Source organism: Seriola lalandi, unplaced genomic scaffold, assembly GCF_002814215.2.
Source record: "Seriola lalandi dorsalis isolate HSWRI2012SDOR001 ecotype SW California unplaced genomic scaffold, Sedor1 jcf7180002054326, whole genome shotgun sequence".
Taxonomy (NCBI): domain Eukaryota; kingdom Metazoa; phylum Chordata; class Actinopteri; order Carangiformes; family Carangidae; genus Seriola; species Seriola lalandi.
Genome location: NW_019524879.1, coordinates 345,904 through 372,240, shown reverse-complemented (window position 1 = coordinate 372,240; position 26,337 = coordinate 345,904). Strand labels below are relative to the sequence as shown.

General features: G+C 43.6%; 1 protein-coding gene across 2 annotated transcripts in view; it reads left to right on the top strand.

Annotated features, from left to right (window-relative positions):
- The first annotated feature begins 6,196 nt into the window (after positions 1-6,196).
- The window catches only part of stxbp5a (syntaxin binding protein 5a (tomosyn)), an 88,809-nt gene continuing 68,668 nt past the window's right edge, over positions 6,197-26,337 (top strand). For both annotated transcript variants that reach the window (XM_087174187.1, XM_087174188.1), the window contains exons 1-2: positions 6,197-7,171; positions 9,525-9,622. In XM_087174187.1, coding sequence (XP_087030313.1) covers positions 7,016-7,171; positions 9,525-9,622 — 254 coding nt within the window. In that variant the 5' untranslated portion in view covers positions 6,197-7,015. The remainder of the gene's footprint in view (positions 7,172-9,524; positions 9,623-26,337) is intronic.

The window sequence follows — 26,337 nt, the reverse complement described above, 5'->3', positions numbered from 1 at the left end:
CACCCACACCACCTCTCTCTCTCTCTCTGGCCAACACTGCACAGCTCTGCAGACAAGTTCTCTCTCAAAAAAAAAACAAAAAACTGCAACACTTCAGATTTGTAGGTGCAGAGGTAATAAAGTACTGAACACAAGGTCATCATCAACAGAGAAAAAAACCAGTACCTGTCATCAGATTTAGGTGACAGAACACCCATAAGAATGTGTTCTATAGGAACTTATACAGATTAGTTTTATCATCCTTATTCCCTTATGGCATTATGTTATCAATGTCTACAAGATCCTCCCTGGACTACCAGTTAATACTTTGTAAAGATTAGTCTATTCCTATTTGAAGGTCAAATCAACTAAATATTTAAGCAAGGCTGAGGAACTGCACAGGAGAGGATCTGGAACCAGGGGAGGATCTGGATAAACTGTCTAAGGTTCAGCTCTGTGTACACTTAAAGATTTGACAGTGACAGCAGAGATAGACAAGTTGCTATTCAAAGCACAGGCCTGGGTTGACAGCTGTCCCTCACTCAGCGCATGAATACACAACTTTTACAGTGGAGGAATCGCTAAATGCGTGTCCACACATACTGATCAAAGTTCGTCTGTGCATCCAAGCTGCCCTCTGGGATATTTTAGTCACAACTGCATCCCCTGACAGTCATACTAACTACTACTGATATATTTGGTGTCGGTTGTGTGTTGAAAGTCGCACATGTCTATAGCCATTACAGAGAAGTCAACGTGGTTGTCAGGATGCAGCTGATGCAACTTCCTGTTGTGCCACAGTCTGTCCAAAGTGTTTATTTTAAAAGATCTTTGAATTGTTTTTTATGGCCTCGGATATGGTTCTTTGTTTGTATGCAAAGACAAAGGAATGTATTCAAAATGTGCATGGTGTTAAGGAGCACTGTTGTTTAGCGCAGCATCAATCCTGCATCATTTGATGTCATCACTTCAAAGCTCTACCTCATCTGATATGTGGATGAAAGGTAATCTAATAGATAGATGGCTGAATGGGAGGATATACACAATTTCCTTAAATAGCATCACAGCGACTGCTTGAATCACAAACTAATTGCCTTGTGTTGGGGATGATTGCATTAATTCAGCGACGTAGACTCAGTTTACACAGCAGAGCTGGGAGGTGTCAGGTTGCCAATAAAACAGGAGTCTAAGTTTCATCCCACTTTATTGGATTGTGCAATAGCCTTTGCCAATCACAGGGGATAATTGTGTGGCTTCATTTACCATCAGAGGCTACAGAACCAGAGGAGTACTCTGTAAGACGGCTCACTATCAGCACTGTACTCCTCAGGGAAAAGGAATTTAACTTTCTTCAGAATCCGCTTCCAGTGCTCATGAGTCGGGTTTCACTGTAACCTTCTTGTTTGGAGTCGGATTTTCTTTTTCACTGAACATATCAGGTCATGATTCTTCCCTGACAGACTTTCCCCCTTTAACGTGTGGATCAAGAGGACCACACTCCAGTTCAGTGACACAGACATGGTCATGGTGAAGTGCTGATTTGATAAGGTGTGAATTGATTAGGGCTAAACCAACAGGGGGTGGCTGTGCAGAGGAGTCATCGATAACCTGTCCTGTGCTCAGCATTGATTATTGCTATCTTGGACAACAATTGTAAAATCATGGTAACCTTTCACCGAATTTCCCCTCTTCTCCTTGAGAGGACCGGGACTGACAGTAGCAGTGGTCTCGACTCATTGAGTCAGTGACATTGAACGGAGGACAAAGTGCTGTTCACCTCTCATGTCTCTTCAGTCTCCGGTTGACTGGTTTAAGTAAATTTAATTTTGGCTGCACGCCGACTGCAGCCTCTTTCTAAGAAGCTGTCCTCCCAGAGGTCCTGTGTCACTGCGATAGTAACATTGGCAATGCCCTTTCCTTTAATAGTGGCATCCATCTGTTCCACTGTGTGTCTACGTGTGTGTGCGTGTGTGGGCGTGTGTGTGTGTGTGTGTGTGTGTGTGTGTGTGTGTGTGTGTGTGTGTGTGTGTGTGTGTGTGTGTGTGGCTTGATGGTCAGCTTATCGCCTTGGCTGATTATTGGAATTGATACCAGCTGTGCCGCCCCAAGTGGAGACAAGCTGACATTGTGTCACGTCCATCCCCGGAGCTGTTAGCACAAACATGCCTGTATACACACACACACACACACACACACACACAAGCCACAAACTGCAATTTCACTCATTTGTGGCTCGTTAGGAACGTATGACCTCATGACCGTGAAAGCTTGATCAAACGTGCTGGAGACAGATCTTCAGTTCTGAAAAATGAGGTGTGACACCAGATTCACAAACTCATGCTTGTATGAGACTCAAGCTTTTTGATTAGGAGCGCTGTGAATGTGATGAAGGTTTTATAGTGTTTTCAATTCCTCAACCCCCATCTCCTCATCTCTTTTATCCTCCCATCAATATTTATAAGCCCCTCTGCAACTATAAGGGGTGTGGGGTGGGCAGGGGCTGTGTGGAGGGACATTTACAGACACACCTCTAAGCTTTGTTACCTTCTGCATGCAACACATCTACATGTGTGTTTGCAGGAATGTTTGACATTGAAAACATCCTCCTATCTAACCAGGCAGAGACAATCAAGTGTTCCCTCAAGGGCATTGGCTCGTTAACTTGCAATCCCTCGGGTGTGTGTGTGTGTGTGTGTGTGTGTGTGTGTGTGTGTGTGTGTGTGTGTGTGTGTGTGTGTGTGTGTGAAGTTCTGAGGACCAACAACTTCTGTGAATGTCTTCTGCTTTTATGTATGACGATATGTCCTCTCACTTGTTAGATAGTGCTTTATAAGGACACAGTGGTTGAATGCCGCAGGGATGCTTGGGGTCATAAGCCCTAAACTCAGGTGTGCTACGATTTGCTTGATTAACTACAGCTGTCAGTGAGGGCGGAAAGTCCTTGTCCCTTCAGTCTCCCTGCGTGACAGGCAGACGCCCTGACTCTCTGAGACCTGCCGTTGTCCCCTTTGTCCCCCTGGGTTTCTCACTTTCTCCCGACAGCACAGGGACTTTGCTGCTGTAGGGGTCATACAGGGCTGACTGTGATGCTGAGCTCTGAGGCTGCGCAGTGTGGCGCTGGGGACGGATCGGTCTTGAGTGTGTAAGAGTGTGACAAGGTCTATCTCTGTTAGGTCATCTGTAAGATTTTAAGTGGCTAAAAGCCTCCAGAGGTGAATACTCTGTGTGTAAGGACACTTACTGCATATGTGCATTGTTGGAGCATTGCCTGTTTATGTAACTGAGCATTAGTTTTGTCCAGTTTAGTTTAGTAATTTTAGAACAGCTGGGGGAAAAAAAATAAAAAATTACATAAAAAATGTGAATATACTACAAGAACATATAATCCTATACTGCAAGATCAGAGTAACAAGATGCATGTAGATGTATGTATATGATGGATGTAGATGCATATTCATAATCTTTATGCAAACATCTGTGAAATATATGCAGTTTTGCATGTGTAGGTAGGCGTTTCCACTTCCCTCTGCAATCTGCTGTCCAGCAACACCATTCACCCTCTGTTGTGCCAGTGTGTCTTTCATAAACTGGAAAAAAAGTGTAAAATGTGCACTGATGTAGATGGACTGTATTTAGAGTGACTAATTGATCAGCTCGGCGTTCAGTCTTGTGCCACTGCTGATGTATAGTTGAGTCATTTGAGCAGAGCTGGTGGACACAACACTAATGCACTCGTTGGCTGATACAGTCAGTCATTGTTGCCATGTTGTAGATGCTCCTGGCTCGTCCATCCTCACCTCTAACCTGGGATTAGCGCTGAATTAGCGCTCCACTCCAGTTGATAGATCTGTATGTGCTCAATTAGCATATTTCCCAGGGTTGTTGTGGTGAATGATAATACATAGATAACGGAGGGCCTGCAGAGAAAGGATGTTCTACAATGTAGACGCTAGGCTGGGCTGGGTCTGAACAGAAACATGTCACTGTTCACCACTACAGCAGCAGCAAAAATGAAAATAAAACAAACTTGGTTACATGGTCACATCAACCCACCAGGAGACAGTAAGAGTACAGTGACCAGCAGGCTGTCATTTTAAACTTCACAGTCATGCAGGAGGCAGAATCAGATTATATACTGCACAGTAAAGTATGGGCTTGTTAAGTGTGTCTTTACACGGCTTGCACTAAGATATTAAGTCCATTTCTGCTCTAGTGTTGTTGCCTGCATATTCAGTGTGAAATGAGAGAAAATTTCACTCAAATGAATAACTATGACCATATCACCTTGACTTCGGATGGGATTTACACCTCGGCTTCTCCCTGCCCCCTTCTCTCTTCTCTTTCTCTCCTGCTCACTTTGCACTTTGGCCTTTTACAACAACAAACAAAAAGAAAAAAAAAAAAACGAATACAGCGCTGCCTCAGTGGAAAGCCTTATCAAATAAAACAAACACAGCAGTCAAACTCTAAATACAACACACACACGTATACACAATGCAGCCAGATGAATGGCGTGGCCCCAACACAATGGTGCTAAATTAAATCACTGATGTCAGAGTCGCCAAAAGCCCTCCCCTCCCACATCACTCACTCACTCACATGCAAGGATTGACTAATAAGGACCTCTTTGTTCGCCTGTGTAATGTATTCAGGATCAGGCGATATCAGTTGAGGTTGGAAGGTGGGTATGGTCAATTTCAGTTCATTATGCAAATCAGTCTTGCAACAATTGTTCTCAAGCCTCCCTGGTACGATTACTGAATTAATAATTTGCTCCCTGGTCCTCTTCATATCTTTTTGTGCTCTTTTACTCAATAGCATCTTCATTTCCTTGATGCATTCTTTGCATCAGCTGCGTCTCAACAAAGGACAGCTTACGTAGAAACACATACGGGCAGGCTCATATAATCATATTGATTATTACAATACGCAGATATGGTGGACACAGAAATGCCCTTTTTTGGACTTTCTCCAGTTGAGGGCAGAGTTGGCATCAGGTGTTGTTAGCAAGAGCAGAAAAACACAGCCATTACTTCCACCGCAGCACCCCTGTCCCTGCTGCCGGCGGGCACCTGTCGAAGAAGAGCGTGTTAGCAAACAGCCCAAACAGGTGGCAACGTCAGTGTCACTCAAGCATGAGCAGCCTCTGCTGAGCTTGTCAGGACTGGTACTTTCATCTGTGACCTTACCACCACAGACAGCCGTACTGAGGGTCTGAACTCAACTCTCTTAAAGTCTTAAGGGGAAACATGGCTGTTGATAAAGTTTGTCTGAGCGGTAGATCTTTACAGCAGCTGGTCCAGGTGAACCGCAGCCTGTCAGAAGTACTGATAGAGTATCATGAGGGGGGCCATTGAGTTGTTGGTGTTTGTGGAAATTATGTTTTTACACTTATAAAGAGCCCAACTGTGAGCTCTTGGCCTCAGCCCAGTGGCTGGCGAGGGTGTAAGGTGTTCATAAATTTAGAAGTCTGCAGCAATACAGAAACTACAGACATTCTGGCGGGGTACGTTAATGATATATTCAATGCATAATGAAGGTACCTTAATTACTAAGATGGCTTCTTTATGTGATGACACCAATGTGGCCATCCAACCATGTGGGTGCCAAGGCCCAGCAGACTCGGGGTGACTGTCCAGGTACACCCTCATCTTAAGCACACTGTAGGTTGATGCCCAAACAGGATTTTAAATAAACACATTAGGGCGTTTTCTCTGTGATATTTGATGTGTAGATGATTTCACCTGGTCACAGAGACCTTTCCCAAACCCACCCCTCTCAGTAGCTCCTAACTGTGAAGTGTTACTCTCGCATGAAGTCACGCTTGCAGCTGTGGTGGCTGCTCCACATTAAGAGAGGGAGGGTATAAATAACATTTAAACTGTGGGACTCCACCATGAGCAGGAAAGAGCCGTAACTATGGGTACTAACAGGCGCATTGCTTGCTCAGCTGTTGGGTTATTTTATGTGCTGTTTCCCTGCGAATGCATCCTGTAGCATCTTTAAACAGTGAACCCAGCATACCATGCATTATGATAGGCCCGGACATAGAAGTCAAATATCAAATGGGTTTATGGACAAAGTGATGCTTTTCATTCCCCCTTTTATTCTCATTTTGACACATTTCTTTGACCCTTTTCTAAAAAATACAGTGTAAAGCGAATTTAGTTGATTTATGTTATTTTTATTTTATTTCAAACCGTAGAGAACAGTGTGCTCCTGCTATCCACTATGGTTCGATGGCCTTTAATATGGCGAAGTTTCCACGCAGACAGAGGCGGGGTAGATAGGGCGAGGGTGTACTGGAAAGAATGGGACTGAGGCCCGTCTGTCTGTCTCCACACAGACACTCAACAACGCTGCAGCATCCCAACATCACCAGCATCACCAGGTGCAGTGGAGCAAAACCTACTATGTGTGCGTGAGAGAGACGGGGGGGGGGGCGTTGTCGCTGGGGCCCAGATGAAAGGAAGAGAGAGAGAGAGAGAGAGAGAGAGAGAGAGAGAGAGAGAGAGAGAGAGAGAGAGAGAGAGAGAGAGAGAGCTGGCAAGGTGGCGGGATTTGTGTCGAAGCCTCTGCTCTGTCAGACATGCGCAAGAGCGTCAGCACCGCCACCGTCGCCGCCGCCGCTGCTGCTCTGCGTTTCCGCCTTGGCTGAGCGGCGCACACAGCCGAGAGGGGAGGGGAGGGAAGCCGTGAGGAAGAGCGGAGCCAGCCACCAAGACGCAGTGGGGCACAGCACGGACTCCGAGCAAATCACACCGACGCACCAACATCCCAGCAGCACGTCTCCAAAAAAAAAAAAAATCTCCACGTCAAGAAGCGACCTGAGCAGCGCGCGCCACAACCGTCAAGCATGGAGACTGCGCTAAAAAACAAGCACTAAAATGTGAGATTTACAGAGGAAATCAAAAGAGAGAGCGAGCGAGCGCGCGCGCGCGCGTGTGTGTATGTGTGTGTGTGTGTGAGAGAGAGAGAGAAAGAGAGAGAGAGAAAGTGGCTATCCCCTGTATCTCTTGCGGGTGATCTCAATTGTATGCTCTGCAGTCTGAAAATGAAGAAGTTCAACATCAGGAAGGTGCTGGACGGCTTGAAAGAGGCGTCCTCCTCCACCCCGTCTGTCCAAGTGGGGCCACAGGAAAACCATCTGATCCAGGAGAACCTCCAGTCCGAGCATTTCCAGCTCTGCAAGGTGGGTGAGACTAAGGATGTGTTACACAGCTGAATTCATCACAGAGAGCCCCATCTGCATGTAGTTTTATTTATTTATTTATATATTTTAAAATCAGTATTCACAGTTTGCGCTGCACTTATCCCATCTCAAGACACAGCAGGTGCAAGTGAGCTTCCCAATAAAATGAAATAATGGGCAAAGCATTTTGCTCTGTAGTCTTCTTCTGTAACTATAACCACAACCCACCGGTTGAAGGTTTATTTAGCGTTTGTTTAGCAAGTACCCCTCGTTACAAAAGAGGCTCATTGAAGCGTTCTGTGCTTGTCCAAGGTATGGTACGTAGTATACCTCCCTACAATGCGCATACTGTATGGCGAGAGCACTCTGGCGTCAGGATAATAAACAATACCAAGTTTCTATTTGGTTGCATGTTGAAGTGTAATTGTACTTGGATTAAAAAAGCATCTAGATATAGTGGATAATGGAAGGTATTACCCTCTGTGAAAATACCATGGTTTGCTGTGTGTGTGCTTGGCATGGACTGTCATATGGAGGGGTTGGGCCAAACTGATCCCCTCTTGCATAATATGCTGGGTTTGGATTAGCAAAACGGTGGTTTCTTGTTGGTGTGTGTGTGTGTATTCGCCTTTCATGTTATCTTCTTCCTTAGTGTCTCTCCATGCACCCTCTTCTTCCGCCACCTCATTGCTTTCTCTATCAACTCCTCCTCTTTTCCACACACCTTCCTTACTCTTTTCTCTCCTGCTCCGTCTTCCTCCATACACACACTCCACTTTACCCCCACATCATTGATCTATTGGGGACTGATGGCGCCTGAAGAGAGTGGGGGCCTATTTTGGGGAAAAAAAAAAAAAGGTTGGCTCTCCTTAGTCTGGATTGGCTTCAGCAATGGATGGAGTTAATAAACACTCATGCATTTTACATGCTGAGCATCTTAACCCACTATTATTTTAAATCAGGATTTCTCAAAGTGTGCCTTAATGGGTTGGTGTGGCCTTTTTATTGACACAAGTGTGCGCTTTCCCCCTAAGATGGTAAAAGGCTTGTTAGTATATTCTTTTTTAGATTTTAGTTGTTTTTTCAATTGCAAATTGCTAAAAGCTAACCCAGATATTTGTAGGTTTTAATATCTTTCTGAAATATAAGCTTGTGCAGTTGTTTTTCATATGGGACCAGGTGCTGAAAACACAAGCTTTAGATCTGGTAGCTGCTACAGTCCATTGTCACTGATGGGCTTTATCCTGTGTTACATGGCGGAGTCTCTGTGTGCCTCTGGAGGACAACTTCATGGAGGAGTCATGTGATCGTTGCTATTGGCTGCATTATAGACCCAAAAACCAACCAAACACCAACAGCAGGTGCTGAAGTCCAAGTTTAGGGCAGATTAACTTTGTAAAACTGTAATCACCTTAACAGTGGTCAGGAATAATAAGTAAGAGTGCCTGAAGTAATAACTAGAAAACTGGATAACAATAATCAAGAGTCAAGTCAACATACCTGAGGGCTTAGGGAGTATTGTGGATTAGTGGCTAGGAGGCCCTGCAGAGCGATTGCAGGTTTGATTGCCACTGCAGCCTAAATATGTCTATCAACAGCCTGGCATTTGATTGAAGTCTCTTTGAAGAAGACTCCTGCCCCCCTGCACCTTCACAGCCTGTCTGGACAGAAACTCTCTGTTATGTTTCTATGCGAGGAAGGCAGGTGTCTCTGCTGCACTGAGTGCTTCTTATGTAACGTGCTTTAGCCTTCTGCCGCTAAATAAACAAATCCAACAGCCCACCACCGGCTGACTGATGCCATAAAGCTACAGTCACATACACACACACATATATACGTAGGGTAATGGACATAAAAACAGGAGCACCATACGATTGAATGCACTCCTATAGAAGACCCTGCAACAAATAGTTACCAAATGCTTCTTAGTGGTAATGTTTCCTGTTTATTTTATTTCCAGACTTCGGTGTAATCACGACTTCATGTGGGAGGCAGCAAAATGAGATAAAAAGAGAGAAATGAGAGAGAAGAAATCTCAAAATAGGTTCATAATTATAAAAGGATCCTAAATAGCGAAGCCAAATATCAACCTATCGCCAAGAACAGGGTACCCATGCATAGAAAGAGCATTTGTTCCTCTTTCATTTTCTCTTGTCTGCGCAATGTCAGGCTTTACATTTTTGTTTCGTAACATCTCCCACATCCATCTGGGCCATTTGTTTATCCAAATCTGGGTGTGTGACATCCTCCGACAAAACAACACCCCTGCTGTGAAATGCAGATTGATATTCTGTCTCACACATTTTCTGTTTTGTTTTTTTTTTTTCTTCATCTTTTTCTGCCTCTCTCCCAGACTGTCCGTCATGGCTTCCCCTATCAGCCGTCGTCCATGGCCTTCGACCCCGTGCAGAAGATACTGGCCATCGGCACCCAGAGTGGAGCTCTCAGATTGTATCCTTTTGAGTTGCCATTGAGCTATTATAAGCTGGTGTGGCCTGTGGCAGCTCCTGTGGGTAGCTGCATCCCTGGGAGGCAGCAGCAGGTAAGTGAACAGATGTCTCAGCTGTCATAGTCAGATGCTGATGTAAGCTGGTTGGGTTTCAGTGTATCTGTGGGGTGTGCAGAGGAGTTTTCAGTAGCATTCAAGGGGTTGACAGTCCCCTGGAGCTCTGTATGTGCTTGTGAGCTTCACCATCAAGAATAAAATGTTCAGTTTGTCTTAAACCTTTAAAGTCCACGATACAGATGTTGTCATGTGGTGAGAAAATACTTACCACATATACCACCACCATAGAACAAGAACAAGCTTAACTCTGTATCTCTCGAATTCCGCATTTTAGCTGCTTTTCCTGACATTGCCACTCTGTCGCACAGTTACTCACATATTTAAAATCACGAGAAAAGTCCACATTGAGCCACATATTGTATGTGGTATGTGGTTGCGGTAGCTCGCTCTCAGCTTTCTTGCAATATGAGGACGTTTACATAAGCAGGGACAACAGCTTGCGATGAAATGGCACCGCAGGGAGTCGTATAGCTTCAGAGAACGCCCGCGAGCTCGCCAGTGTCAGGCTGCTTTTACAGGTCCTCCATGTGTTCTCCTGCCTGTCCGACAACCTTTGCCAGCTCATTACGGTGTGATGAAGAGCTGTCCGCCTGGCTGTCCCTCGTTCCCACCTGCTGTCAGCTATGGCTGTGACTCAGTCTTGTTCACCTGCGCTGGAAAGGTGAGGATACAAACAGAGATTCTCACAGGCAGAGGGGAAGGGGGGGGGGTGAGCATAAAATCTACAGAGCCATGTTCACCAGACTTATGAAAAGATGGTGTTGGGCAGTCCATGTACTTTTTTTTTTTATTAGGTTTTCTTCTTCTTAAAGGCAGGCTGAGAGAGACAGAGGATATAACAGTGCACCACATTTTCTATCGACGGCGAAATGTTCCTGAAGATTTGCAGATTCCACAGAGACCATGCATTTCTTCATCAAAAGCAGAGCAGATTCTGTCAGTGGTACACATGTATTAGTAGATATGAGATGAAATCCCTCCTCTGGTAGAAGTCCTATGTCAGAGCTGATGCAGGAACTGGTGAATAAGCTTAATGGGGCTTATGTCTCGCTGGCTAGTACATTACTCCTTTGAGCTCCAGACTGGGTAAACTCAGTGTAAGAAAAAGCTGTACTCGTGGCATTAAAGAAGCCCATAACCAAACAGCTTAGAGATCAAAATGCGTTCCCCCTCGGCCTATCCTGAGTTTGGGTGAAATGATCTTGTCAGATGTTTCCTGCTGGCTGAGGCTGGTCACTTTGAAATTGAATGAACAGAAGAATCTCTCTTGTGTTTGAGTGATGTGGATCAGATAGAGTCTTATCAGAGTCAGGGGAAGGTGAGTTGGGAGTCATCCATTTATTCTTTGGTGCTGGTTCTCTTCCCCTGTCATTTGCTGTTTCGTCAGCCCTGTCTCTTTATCTGATGACAATGATACCAGTGTGGCACAAATGAAGGGGGCATAATGGAGATTTCATGATTCATGGTTTTTGCGTTGCCGTAGGTGCTGCAGCTTGCAGGTTTTTGCATGATGTGTTTTGGTTTTGGCAGGTTGCATGTTTTGTGAAAGATATCCTGGGACTCCTGTGCTGATACACATCTTGTCCTGGAGGTCATTATTTTTGCAGTTAGTGGCAACTCGCGGCTATCTGTGTTTGTGGGTATGTGTGCTTGTTTGCCTGGCTGGCCTGCCAGGACATTTGGCTGCACCCTTCTCCCATGGAGGATTACAGGAAGTGGCAGATCAAGGGCCTCAGCCTGGCAGTGTGGCAGAGGAGTGAGAATTACAGCAGGAACAGGAGGTGTGTGTGGATGTGTACATGTACGTGAGTGAATATGTGCGTACGTGGCTGTGTGTGAATCCTCCGAGTAGACGGCTGATCCCTCTAGCCATAAAGCCAGTCATTTCTGTGATCCCCCCCAAAACTGTCCCGTGTTTGATGCTCGCCACTGACTCCGGCGATGCCTCCACTGTCCAGCTGGGAAGATGACAATGTCCCTTTGGTGTTGTCTGGAGGAGAGAAAGAAGGGGACGGAGAAAGAGGTTGGCGGGGGAGCCAGCGGACAGGACAGACTGATAGACGTGGGAGAGCAGAGGGAGGGAATAGATAGAAAAGAGTGAGAGAGACAGGCTATCCCCTGCTTCAAGATCTAATGGCCAAGAATAGAACCCTTATTGATCTGTGTGTGGTAATGCACTGAGACAGATATGCAAGTGCGCGCACACACACACACACACACACACACACACACACACACACACACACACACACACACATACACACGAACTGCTCCTAGTTGTTTTCTCCATATTATCTCAGCAGTAAAAAGAAGTTGTGAGCATTTAGAAAAACAGGTTTCGCTGTGCAAGCAGTCCACGCATATTAGCTATCCACTGGATTTGCAGTGTAATTTAAAAAATAAGCAGAAATGCACTTTTCTAAACTGTGGAATGAAAAAAAGCTGTTTTGGTTTTCAGTGTTTCAGACAACGTGTTCGTGATAAGAGGAAGGGCTACAAGAAGTCGAGGGAACCTTCCACATTCCTTGTTCTGTATGTCCTTTATTTCTTTAGTTTAACCACGGCAATATAACAACACGTTATATATCAGCTGCAGGTTGTTGACACAGAGTAGTAGTGTCGTAAAGCCAGTGACAACACAGGGCTATTTCAAAACACTTAGCTACATCTGTGTATTATATAATGTAATGATATTAGAAGCCTTCATTGGATGGTGATGTCAACTGAGATCCATCGGCCTCTAGATGAAAAATTTAATCAACCCCAGCACAGCCTAATCTGTGGGGAAACACTTTCTCCTGTATAAAAGCTGCACATTTAAAATGTAAATATTGTACATCCTGTCACATACTTGTGAATTAAATTATAGATTTATTATATTTCTGTATGTATGTGGCAAGAAATGTATTCTAATGCAGCAGGAAGTGATCAGTAACCTCTAGTGCTATGGAACATCAGTAGTTTTTGAGTACCAACCAAAACGCCTCTATAGAACTGAGTGTCAAAGACTGTGAAAGCTCTTTCCTGGCCTGTATTTTATTTGGACAAAGTTGTTTGCTGCTTGTGTTAAACAACACATACTGTGTGGCATATGTTGTTAAAATAAGGAAGATGTTTATATTTATCACATAACAGCAAGAAACCGTATGTTATTGGCACTGGTTTTTAAACCACCAGCAATAACCACCAAGCTACTGGTTCAGTTTGTGCGTTAAAGGCAAGTATATGTAAATTAATGAAATTGATTTTTTAGAGCGCTAACATACATGACGCTCGGGGTGTTTTTAGACGATTTTGGCAGCTAACCATTATTGAACCATAGGCATTTGTATGTGTGTATATTGTGTGTGTGTGTATTTCCTGGGTGTTCAGCAGCTGTGTGTGGGTAACAATGAGGCGGCTCACCTCTCTTTACTGGTGGTGGCCACGAGAGATGGCAGCACTATAACTCAGAGACTCCCTGTGAGCCAGCAAGACGCAGATCAATAGATCAAATTGTCACTCCATGCTCTGCCAGATTATCTCATCGGCAGGCGCAGGACATCATAGGACTCACACACACTGATGGGGGCACACACACACACACACACACACACACACACACACACACGCACACACACACATGCACACAGCGTTATTAATTCAGGGTAGACATTTGTATGTGGCAGAGGTAAAACACATTTGTGCATTCATGCTTATGCACACATACACACACACACACACACACACACACACACACACACAAGCATTTGATGGTAGATGACTTATACAAATGTTAGTGGATGTGCACACACAAATACTGTATGTGTACTGACATACTGTACACAGACTGGCAAACGTTTGCTCATGCAGGCGGACACTGGTGCATACATGTTTGCAGAGTCAAGTTTGACCACACACACACACACACACACACACACACACACACACACACACACACACACACACACACAGGCGTTGCAGTAACTGCTGTGACTGGCAGTAGCCCTGTGCAGCTTTTCATAGCACAAACTGTGACATATCTTCATCATTAATCTTCCTTCTGATTCACTCAGTAACTGCGCCACCCTTCAAGCTTTGTCTACAGTCAGAGGAGAAGCTTACTGAGCCATGACTTCTTGGACTGGATCATTGAATGGGAATTGTTGCAATAGAAATTGTAGCTCAGCGGTAGATGTTGCAGTTTTACCGGCATAGAACGTACAAGTGAAGGTGTAGTAAAGGTAAAGTGGTAGCTTAAAATCTCTAGAGAGCTTCACAGAGCGTTTGCGTGCATGTTACTTTTTATAAACAAAGTGAATTCCACTGAAATTCCTGAAGGATTCTAACGTGATTTAAGCTTTTGTTTCACAGAGTATTGTAGAAATGTAGTAGTAGTAGTACAGTGCAGCACACTGACTGTATGTAATTTATATGTCTGTGGTGATGGTAACAGATTTTGATTGTAATGGCTCTTTTTTTTTTTTTTTACAATGTCTTCAGTATCTTCAGAGACAGATGAATAGAATATGGTGAAAAAGTGTTTGCATCGAGCTCTCTTTCCAGGGAGTGTGAGAGCTTACAGATTTTGTTTTTTCATTTATTTTTCTGTTTGTTTTGTTGCGTCTTTATTCTCTTTTTTTGCTCTCCTCCTCAGCGAGGCTGCCAGTAGCACGCTAACTCCTTCTAGATGGCACTCTATAGTGCAGATCAGGCCTGGGGTTGTGTGTTTATGTCTGCGTTCAGTTATGCAATGTGCCAAGACGAGGCTGACTGAGACGGCAACAGTCTCATCAAAGGAGTTAAGCTGCTGCCGCCACCGCTGTGTTGTGTACCGCATTTGTGTGGATGATTTAAACGTGCACATGTGTGACCAATACATGCACCTGTCTTCATTTATGTGTCTGTGTTCTCCTGTAGTGATATCGAGGAAAATTCACTCCTTTGTCAGTGGCTAGAATGTTAGCTAGCAGTAGCATATGAGGGATGATGGGTTGGGAAAGAGGAGAGGTATCACACAAAATCAAGAGGGATGAGAATTTCAGCCCAGTTGACCTCATTTTACTTTTCACACAAGTGGGACAAGGATTGTTGAAGAGAAAGAAGGGAGAATGGCTTGAAATGAAGTCATCTTACTGCATCTGATATGAGACTTAAATGGTGCGTGTGTGTGTGTATGTGTGTGTGTGTGTGTGTGTGTGTGTGTGTGTGTGTATGTGTGTATAAAGAGCTGCTGGTACAGTTGGAATTAGAGTCAGCTTGTGTCTACCAGATGGTATTTTTAAAAAATGGTTAAAACTAGAGTCCATGGTGAGGCTACCAGAGAGCCGCTGAGATGTGGCTTTCATGTCAGTTCAGTGCACATCAGCTTTACACCATTACTAGAACAAAGGACGTGTGCGTGACTGTGTGTTTGTGCGCATGTACCTGTGCGCTGTACAGAAGTACTCTTAATCAAAGACCTCTTGTGTACCAGGTTTCATCTTTCATGCTCCCCAAAAGCACTCAACATCCTCTGTTCTATCGGTTCTTAGAAATGGAAAACAAATTTTGCTGCATCAGTACCACAACAATGTAGTCATTGCTTCTCTCTGTCCAATATCCTGATAATGTGTCCTGCGTAAGTCCTTTAGCCTTGAGAAATGCCAAAAGGGATCAAGGTTTAGGATGATTAAAGCTGTGCTGCCATGTTGCTTCCCTTCAGTAATTTAGTTTACATTTAACTCCAGCTTTTGCTCCTCTTGCTCCCTGTCCCTTATCTCTGCTGGCTCCTGTCCTGCCAGAAATGGTAGTCCCGCACGTGTTTAGTCTGGATGTTCAAGTGCGAGATATGACTTTGAAGCCTAGTTATGTTTTACCAATTCACTAATGGAAAAGTGCACATGCACAAAAAAAAAAAATCATTCAAGCACAAACACATTCGGCCTTTTTTCCTCCGGTGACTCATCACAATTCAGGAAGCAGTGTGATATTTTTGTTCACTTGAAAGCAATGTTATTGGATGACAAGAAATCTTGATGACCTGGAGAAAGGTTAACAGCTAGGGCTGCTGTTAGGGAGGAATACTAAATAATTGTCGTCTGGAACTGTGTGTGTTTTTGACCTTATCGTCAAGGCTTTTTTTGAATTAAAATTTTGAGCACAGATACACACAGCATTCACTGGAGTTTGATACAGCAGGAAAGACTTCATGTTTAAAAATTACGGTGCTGTTTGATTTTTCCTATATTCGTCATCAGCCTATAGACCAATATAATGGAAAGCAAGCTGTATAGTAGTGCGTGTGTGATACGCAGCAGCAATGCCTGAGAGGTCACCAACCTGTGCACTAATTATTCCCAACAGACGGCAGGCAACGCTTGAGTGGCTCATCGTAAATACACAGTGTCATGTGTGCTGGAGAGAATAAATGGGTTCAGATTTGCACACATACACTCAGAGGGCGTACAAACTGCACTGGTTGACGGTTAGCTCTATTCTGACTGTTTGTGGACGAGTGAAGCTACAGTGTTTTGATCAGGCAAATTGTGTTTTGTTTGCTGCTCTGGCTTTGCTTGTCATAATGTTTTTAAGCTCTAATTAGATGGCATCAATTGAAAGTAAACACAAAATAACTAAAATTACTTTCATAGTTGACATGAGACTTGATGAGGGATGCTGCAGTTCTTTAGGCATCATTTTACAGACGTGTAATCCTTTCAGTTAGAAGTTGCTGTGAGGCTTTGAATAGTGGTAATTAACTTGGCGGTGGAAGTGAGGAAGCATGCACATCGGAGCTGCTCGTGACAGCTGATGGTGCACACAAGAAACTTCAGCTGTGAGGGGTGGATGAACTTAGCCGGGTTTCCATGGTGACACCATGGGAAATGTCTCAAGAGGGATGTTCACAATCAGTTCCTCCTACTATATTAAAAAAGATATCCAGATTACTACAATTTGGATCTTATTTTCAAAGTTTTCGCTATCATTACCCTTCGTAATAATAACACTATTCTCACCAAGTTAATTAATGAACGAGTCAATCAGACAGGCTGTAGGCAAACCCTTATATTAGTCAAAGAGAGAGATAGAAGAGATAATGAAGGTGAAACAGTAAAACGATTACACACACTGGTTCACTTGGTCCTGTTTCATATTTGACCTGCCATATTTACCAAGTCTGATAATCAGATTGAGCGCACAGTTTTCCTGTACAATGAGGGATTAATAACAAAATTACAGGTATGTTCACTCTGTTTGTGTAGATAATCTGATTTAAAGGAGGTATTTTCAAATTTTTCCTAGCCTAGCAACCTAGCAACCCTCTTCTTCTACTGAAAATAGCATGCTAGCAGGCTAGCCGTGGTCCAGCCAGACTGCGTCGTTACTTTGCAATACTGAGTCACTGTAGCATCAAGTTTGTCCTGAAGAAGTAGGGCTATTCAGAGGGTGCATTATAACCTCTTCTCTTGTAAGTGCATGGCTGAGGCTATTGCCAAGACTTGTAAGTAAACAACAGTTAATGCAAACATTGGCTATGTAGAAATAGCAAAACTTACAAATAGGTCCTTTAAACTAATGACATGTTTACATCCTGTCTGATCATCTTCTTTGTAACGATGTTCCCTTGATTCCAGATTTTAGCAACCTCGATAAGTACAGTGATCATAACAAATACTGTACAACAATGACCTATGAAAATAATACCCAAGTTGTAATAAACTGGAATTGTCCTTTGACTGTTTAGAAATAATGATGGTACTGGATTGGAGCTCCATTGTAACCATCCTTGGTGTAGCATTCTTGGAAACAGACTCACTGCACCTCTCGGCCTTGCATAGAGTGACAACCAGGGACACACAATGCTGTCAGCCTGATGTGATTTATGACAGGGTTTCACTTCAAACAACTGCTCTTTCAGCATTGCTGGGGCCACTTGTAAGGACCATGTTCCTACTATATTGATTTGCACTTATATTAGTCATGGTCAATATGTTCCTCTACTGTAACGGTACTCTCATGGCCAAAGGGTTAGACCACTGTCCAGTCCCCATACCACAGAGGTCCCTCATCATCAAGAGTCAAGTTTCCAAAGTAATGAGCCTGTGCACTCTATTGGATTTGTTTGGTGTCATTGTGCAGTGTCTGATTCAGGAGTTATGGTATGTGTGTATAACATCTGGTAACACTATGCCTCCTATTGATTACAAATTGTGGTTCATTTGTAAGTCTAAGGCTTTAATTATCATGACACTTTCTTAAACTCCCTGAAGATTAAATGTACCTCTCTGAGGATTTTACCGGCAATTTCTATAAAACCGTCAAAACTAAAACAAATGATAAAGTTGCCCTTTGTCTATAAATAGGGTTTGAGCAGTTGTTGAGCAGATCACTAACTACAAGTTGCTGTTACTTGCCCCGAGCAGATTGTGGTGTGTACTGATAGCTCTTGCCTGTCCAGTGATATGAATATCATTTCCTCACACGTGCTGTAAATCTAGTGTCTCAGTGAAATGTCACCGTCATGTAACAAATCATACATGACAGTGACAGGGAACTAGCTGTATGGGATCAATTCAAATGCATTTTTGAGGTTGAATGAGAATGTGATGCCTTTCAAGTACACACAGTGTGTGCTCGGTATTGTTGAGAAGAGACATCTGGTCTGTAAGCATGAGTTCGTCCACAGGTCTAGGAGTGAAGCTGTCTATGTATCCTGCTGTCCAGGAAAAGAACTGAAATACAAAGCTGTTACATAGTTTTGTGTAAGAAAATGTCATAACTGAATAACTGTTTTTGTTTATTCTCAAGGTGACCTGACTGAATCAAAGGCTGCTCCTTGACCGAATGAAAATACTGCATTTCATTGAGCTAAAAATAAGCTAACAAAGAAAGAGCGTCTTTTCAGGTGCTTGTCTGAATGCAGCATTTGTGTCAACGCCATGATGACACTTGGTGTTTTTGCTTGACAATGTTGTTGAGGTGTGGAAGTGTGGCTGTCAGGTTGGCACTGTCCCTGTGGTGCTTGTAAGGGGACTGGCTTACAGAATGCTGTGAACCGCAAAGATTTTGTCATCTCGCTTTTCTCCCTGCCCTTCATGTGACCTCTAGGTCTCCACAGGGCTACGCCACTGAAATGACTGTGAAGTATTCCTCCCTCTTCTCTTACCTCATCTCCTGTTGTACAGCATGCTGCTTTTTTTCTCTCTTATCTCTTTTGTATAATTCACGTTGCCAGGGATATAATTGTTTAGCTCTTTTAGAGTTGCAGGATTTTTCTAATGGGATTTACTGATTTTTTTTTGTGCTCTCTGTCCCCCTGCTGATTCTCTGCAGCTCATTATTTTTGTCTAGCTACTGTAGGTAATCTTCCGCTCTGTCTCCGGGGGCTCTGCTCCCTCCCTATTTGAATGTTTCATATGTTTCCTTATCATTTGCTTTTGTAACCCTTCCTCTCCCAAGTGCCATAAACAAACACACATAGGTTTATGTGGCAAGAGGTTATGTGTATTTAATGTTCACTACTTGCACTGAAGTATAATTAATTAGCAAACATTTCTGTCTTATCTCCCATGTAACATGTAGGGGATATTAATATGAACCTCACATGATAAAGAATTACAGAGCTTTTGGTTTTTAGATCACACATTAATGCAGCGAGGCGTGCCCGTATCTAATCAGATCATCTACGCTATACGTGTAGGGGTACTTGTACTATAACTATTGGGATGTTCTATCATGATGATGTGGTGTCTGGCACGCTGTGTACCAAACGTGGTCAGGCATAAAACAGGTTAAAGGTTTGATTGCTCTCCATACTCCGCACTGTAAGCATAAACATTCCAGCAGTGACTGCGTGTCCACATACATATTAGCTGAGGAGTTAAAGAGCAAAGAAACCACAAATCCTTTTGAAATCCTGATTACAGGTGAATCATGGATTATTGCCATGTCATTTAATCATCCTCTGTGCTTTAGAGTGACATCACCTGGCAGTGAAGGCAAGCCAGTATTTTAAGTCCACCTCTGTGCCTGTGCTGGCCTCTGGTTGAATACCCAACTCTCTGGCTACGTAGCAAGACGAGAGGTGAGAGGCTTTACTTACTGTTTCAACCTTCAATCAACATCTCTGTTGGAATAAATAAAATGCCTTGGACTCAACATCGTCAGACAAGGTCACAATATGCAAGTCATAACCAGCATAATTAGGGGCTTCATATAATATTTATTTATTATCTCTATGTATTAATCTTTTGATTTGTTGCTAATTCATTAAAATATTGAGAAATGAGAAACAATTTCTCAGAACTGGATATTCAGTTTACAGTAATGTAGATTAAAAAAAACAGCAAATCCTCACATTTTAGATCCTGAAAACCAGCAAATATCTGGCCTATGTCCATGATAAATGGCTTGAAGGGATTAATCGATTATCAAAATTGTTATTGCTCCATTTTAAATGTATTCGCTAATGGATTAATTGACTAATTGTTTCTGCACTTATTAGTGAAAGAGCTCCTTTGTCTGCCAGTTGGCACCATTGCTTTAGAGCTGCCCCATCAGGCACTCCAGTTTATTCTGCTCCTCAGGATTTCCAGTGCTGTTTGATGTGATACTTGATGCTCCTTGATATCGTGTGTGTGAGGTATACACTTGCATACTTGGGAAGGATAGGATCGTGCCATTGCAACAAGCCCCTTTTTGTCTGAGCTACTGTGTGTTTGTAATAGAAAAGATGTGTTAAGAGCCAGAAAATGTTCTGGTTTGAAAGGTGCGCAGGCGACAAACCGTGAGCACCTAATGGCCATGGGCTGTGTAAATGGTTGGTTATGACCTTACTAAAATCTAGACACTCGGTCTCTGTCTGACACGCACACACATACATAGACACTCACACACAGCTCAGAACGCACAGTCACACACACAGAGGAGGAAAGACAGAGAGGTTCCCAAGGTACCAGACCTTGAGGAATTGCCTGTCACTGCGTTTGTGTGTGTGCTGAGATGTGGGTGTGTGCGTGTGCCAAGGCTCTTGCAGACAGAGACAGAGCTGTATGTGACTTCAGCTGCATACATACAGTAGCTGTGTGCCCTTTCCTGTAGTTCTACATTTACATGTAATAGTCTCAGAAAGGCCTTCACATCCAACAAAATGTGCATCCAAGTGAACCATCTGCTATAGCAGACATACACACGCACATTAGTCTATTGTTTCATTGCTTTAAAGCGTAAGTCCTAGACATAGTATTATACGATTTGAGTCTGACTGTTCTATTTCATGCTTTTTTTACCTTCTTTGCTAAAGGCTAATTTCTACATACTCAACTAAACCAACTCCAGCTGGAGAATATTAGTGTCTGCTGTAGCTAACAAGCCTAAACTGCCAGTGAGGCCATGTGGGTAATGTTGCTCATAGGCATATTATGGAATACATACTATAACTAGATATTTCACTTGCTGCTGTTTCAACTGCACTATATCCCCTCAAGCAGAGAGAAAGTCCTGCCCTGCTTTCAGCACATACTCCTTGTTGCAGACTTAACATTAGCTCGTGTTTGTATGGCAGCCCAACAAAGCGCTTATGACATTTACCTGAAGATAATATTTGGCACAGTCATTTGTTCAACTCATGACTATGCATTCCCAACAAAAATATTTCTCACCAAGGTGGAAATACCTCTGAAACAGCAGTAGTCAAATGCTGCCCTTCAACCTATCCCTGCCCACTACATACATTTGAATTTGCACCAAAGCGAGGTTGGGGAGTGGGGCATGTTGGGAGTTGTGGTTCTATGCTGGGTCACATCAATTGGACTACCATATGGCTTGCTAACGATATGGCAAGCCAAATCTTTCAAACACTTTTAACCCATTTAAGTCAAACTAGAAAACAAGCTAGAAACCTTTGGTATGATGTCATCGGACTGGGTGGAGTCAAACCAGGTGGAGGGCAGTTAGAGTTAATCTCATTTATACTTTTGGTAGAATTCTCAATGTCTTTTATGAATGTTTGCCATATTAATCTAAAGGAGATAATATGTTAGCGTTGTTTTTAAAATGTGTTTCCTCTGCCCTGTAACAGCCGCAAAATCTATTACTGCAGGTTTAAGCAATGTAAATTTCACTTGCACTTGTGGAGGAAATGGTGATTCATTGGGTTCTTTTTGAGAAATCTTTTACGTGCCAGTAAACAAACTGGTACGTCATGATGGTTGGAGTAGGTCCAGCCACAGTGCTTGCTGAGGACGAAGTGTGTGTGTTTGTGTGTGTGCTGAGCTGAACCCACAAATGGTCATTTTCGGTATTAATACAGCTGAACTCAGTTTGATCACAGCCTCGCTCTGGGATCTGCCATTTATTTTGTCTCCGTTGACTGATGGCCTGTCATAGGCCCGCAGTGTTTCTGTTCCTCCTCCTCTTCCTGACAGTAGCATCACAAACAAATGTTGGAAATTTTCTTCAGCTCGAGAGAGAGAGAGAGGGCTCTGAAGATTCGCTCCGTGACTTAAGCCTCACTGCTGCCAACCTAAATAGAAGGTATTTTTGTAATGGACTGTACTTGAGTAAAGCCATTTTCCTAGACCAACTTTAGCTGACTGAGGCTGTGATTCTGCCCAGGACTTGGCACAGCCTTCGCCTGTTAACAAGAGCTACGCAAATCTTGACGTCTTCCTCCGCCCTGCTGGTAGCTGCGATGATATTTACCCTGCTGTTGCTCCTCTGTAGGCTGCCCTTCAATATGCCGTCATGCTGAGTGCCTGTAGGGAAGACACACACATGTGTCGCATGACGTGATGACTCAGGCCTTAATGCCCTACCACATGGCTGTCATGCATGCAGCCCTTCCCCCCTCCTCAGCTCTCAGCCTGTTGGTGTGTACAATATACTGTAGGCTTATATTTAAGTGAGGTTGAGGCTGTTTATGTCCAGCATGTGTGTGTGTGTGTGTGTGTGTGTGTGTGTGTCTGTGTGTGTGGTAGTGGGGCTGTTTGTGCTTTTCCGTCTGATTGAAGCTGAATATGGATTATGTTGTAATGTGAAATGTGGGGACGGTGGGGGAGGGGCAAAAGGGTTGAGACAGACATCTTGAGACTTGAGGGGACGTATGGAGAGGAGGGAGGTCGGGGGAGAAAAAGACGGGAGTTACACTTATGTTTGTCCGGGGACAAGGCACTACAGTACATTGTGTCTGTTTGCTTTAGCATCATCCAGAGTGGGAGTCTGCAGACTCGGCAGGAGGGATCTATGCTGTGATTTTTTTTTTTTTTTTTTACCACACCAGAGATTTCTAGAGGAGCATCAACATGGTGCAAAGCTGTAAAGATACAAATACCTAAAAGCGCTGCCGATGTGTCCTTGGTTTGTCATTCAGTGCAGCAAAACCAGGCCTGAATCCCTGCAGCTACAGGAGGCCGGAGGAAAAGCAACAGGAAGAGTGGAGGGATAAAATCACTGCAGACTGATGAACTTGCGTCTAAGTTTAGAAAAGTGAAGAGGAGGCAGAGAAATTAGAAGGAGATAAAATGTACCGTGGGAGTGTCTGCATATGGAGTTGAGCCAGAGTGGTCGCAGCCATTCAGCTCTGTGACTCAGAGCCCTGATGTTGTGTGGGTGGGGTTTGCAGAGATTTGAAGGGCAACAATTGGCTCCTGACCCAACTGTAATCAGACAGCTGTCCAAGCAGAAGCCACCTCATGTTGTGTTTTTTTGCCCCACTGTATAAGCACAAAGAAGTGTCAGAGCCGTAGGAGGTGGGAGACGCCCACCATTTCTCACCCAGCGCGAAGAGCACTGCAGAACCCTCCCTGTCTCCACCAAACCGTCTACAGAGCATCCTTTCTTTCTGCATTTTGCTTCTTTGATTCATAACAAGGACAGCGTGTGAAGGAAAGGACAACCTTGCAGCTTGTGCATCGCTGCTTTCATTTCAGTGATGAAGCAGCTAATTTGTTTGATAAGCCAGAAGCCCTTGCCATCTCGCAGACTCCAGCGGGAGTGAATGATGAACAGGCAGTGCGAGAGGTCTCAGCTAGCCGCGCCACTAGGCCCCCATTAAGCCTCGATTGGGGTCTATTGGCCTGATTTCTCTTCCTGTCTGGTGCTTGGCAACGCTTTTGCTTTCACATTAGATGCGGGTGTCGATGATTGCTGATAACATGATGAAGGAGGACAACGGTGAGCGCATTAACCCTGGCTGGCACTGCTGCAGACCTGACAATATTAGCAACCAGAGAGATAACACATGCTGTTAACCCTTTCTCTGACTCTGAAGTCACAGACGATGAAGAAAGGACTGTCTTTAATTGCAATTGGCTAGTGTATACTTAACCGTAATAGTGTTTTGATATTGTCTAATATCAAAATGACATTGTGGGAGCGATTTCACGATGCATCTTGCTCTCTGTAGGCAGTTCTCAGTGCACCGATCAGCAGCTGGCCCTGGTGTTCAATTTTAGAAACTGTTGCTGCAGTGCCATGCATTTTTAATGGCTGAGGCCATTGTAGCAGGCTGTGTTCTGCGTGTGTGTGTGCATTTACTGTATGTGCGTTTTTGTGTGCGCACACATGTCTGTCTGTTCTTTGGGAGTGTTCATGCGTGTTTGTATATATGAGGTAGCTTGAGTCCCACTTTGTAGAGAGGCGCCAGGTAAGAAGCACTTGTGCTCAGTTGTCCACGTATGTGTGTGTCTGCGTGTCTGTGAGCCTCTGTCAGCATATGTACGTGAGCGTCTGTTTCCATTTGTGTTCGTACATCGTCTTGTTTGCTATCAGTGATTCGGACACTAATGTGATGTGACAGTTTTGGGCCTCAAACACACACTGAATAATTTTGAATAAAACCTGTGGGGCTCAGATTCCCAGAGGTCTCTCTATTAATGCTTCCATGGCTCCTGTGCAACTCTGCAAAATTAATTAGATGATTTGCCAAAGCAAAAAAAAACAAAAAACTGGCAAAATAGTATGGAAAACAAAGCACATGTAACCAAACATTTTACAAGATGATCGACCCGGTGTTCATATTTTGTGGGTTTTGTAGGGAGAAATATCTTCCACCTTGGTGCTGTTGGACATTTGTTGATTCTGCTGCTGAAATCCTTTTTTTCTACTAAATATATTATCATAACTGCATACCAATAAGCTGAGAGGACTCCAGAAACATGATACTAGATGCCCCATGATCTTAAAGTAAAGAACAGGCAGAAAAATATGTATTGCAGCTTTAATTAATCCAGGCTAATATACTGTTAGCCAGTATACAGTATGATCTTTTAATCCTTATCTAACTTTGTTCTTTGACTGCTGAGGGCAAATAGATTAGTTGAACTTGAAAGTAGTAATCTTGGATAAATGTGTGCTCCCATTTTGAAATACAGTATGGCTGGAGAGTTGAAGTCCTGATCAACTGTCATAAGACTGGCTTCTTTTCCCCCACATATGATTGGTTGTCTTGGCCTAAAAACCATTGCATGCTTGACTGCAGCGTGGTAAGAGGTAATAATATAAGACCAAGAGCCGAGAGAACCAAGAGTGTCTTATCTGGAGGCATATTAACTATATGATGCAACTGTGCAGAGAATGAGAGATGCTGAAACGTAGCAGAAAACTGAACATAAATGACATGCATCCATAAGCTCTATAAACCTGCCTCAGTAACCAAGTTTGGGTCTCAACTCAATGTGGATTTCACTTGCCAACAAATTAATCTGAACTAAATAACTGTAACATAGCATTTATAAAATAGACTAATATCGACTAAACCTTTTACAGTCGACCAAAAAATACATCGAAATATAGGCAGTTTGTGAATGATGCCAGGACATATTTCAGCAGCTCTGCAATAGATGCATCCTGATTTGAAATGTTCTTCTTTGTTGAGACTATTAGTTCAGTTGCTCATGTTTTGACACTTTACAAAAACATTTGACTTTACTCGTCCTTTCTGCTCTGTCTTAGAACGGAGATGGAGATATAAAACTGCTCCTACGTAAATCTCTTCAGCCCTACTGGGGAGTTGTTGGATTGATAATGCCTGCAAAGAGAATACAAAACTGATAGATGCTGCAAATAAATCTGTATACACACAAACTCAGGTGCACACACACTCACACTGTTTTCCTGTTTCAAAGAACAGTACCAGTGAGGTGCCAACACACAGGAATTGTTTTATTGCAAGTCATGTATTTCCACAAACAGCTCCAACTGCAGTGTAGTTACTGCCCATGTTTGTGTGCAGGCATGCACGTGTTTGCTGAATATCAGCCGTCATGGTCGGGTTACCTAGCAGACATCCTGGAAGAGCAATGGAATAAAAGGGAGGAGGAAGTAAGAAGAGAGAGATCAGACAGAGAGGCGATAGAGATAAAAATGACAGAGATGGTATGAGCGAGAGAGGCGGAGAGGCGACAGAGGGGATTAGCAGCAGAGCGAGGAAGACACTCTTTCTTCTTCGTGCTCTCACTCCTTTGCACTTTTTTCTTGTCCTACACACACTACAGGCACTTTGCCTGACACACAGTGATGAAACAAAATACATCCTGGCCTGTGTGCTTTCCACACTGCACGACACATGCCTATAAGCACACAAATACATACAGACACACACACACACACACACACACACACACACACACACACACACACA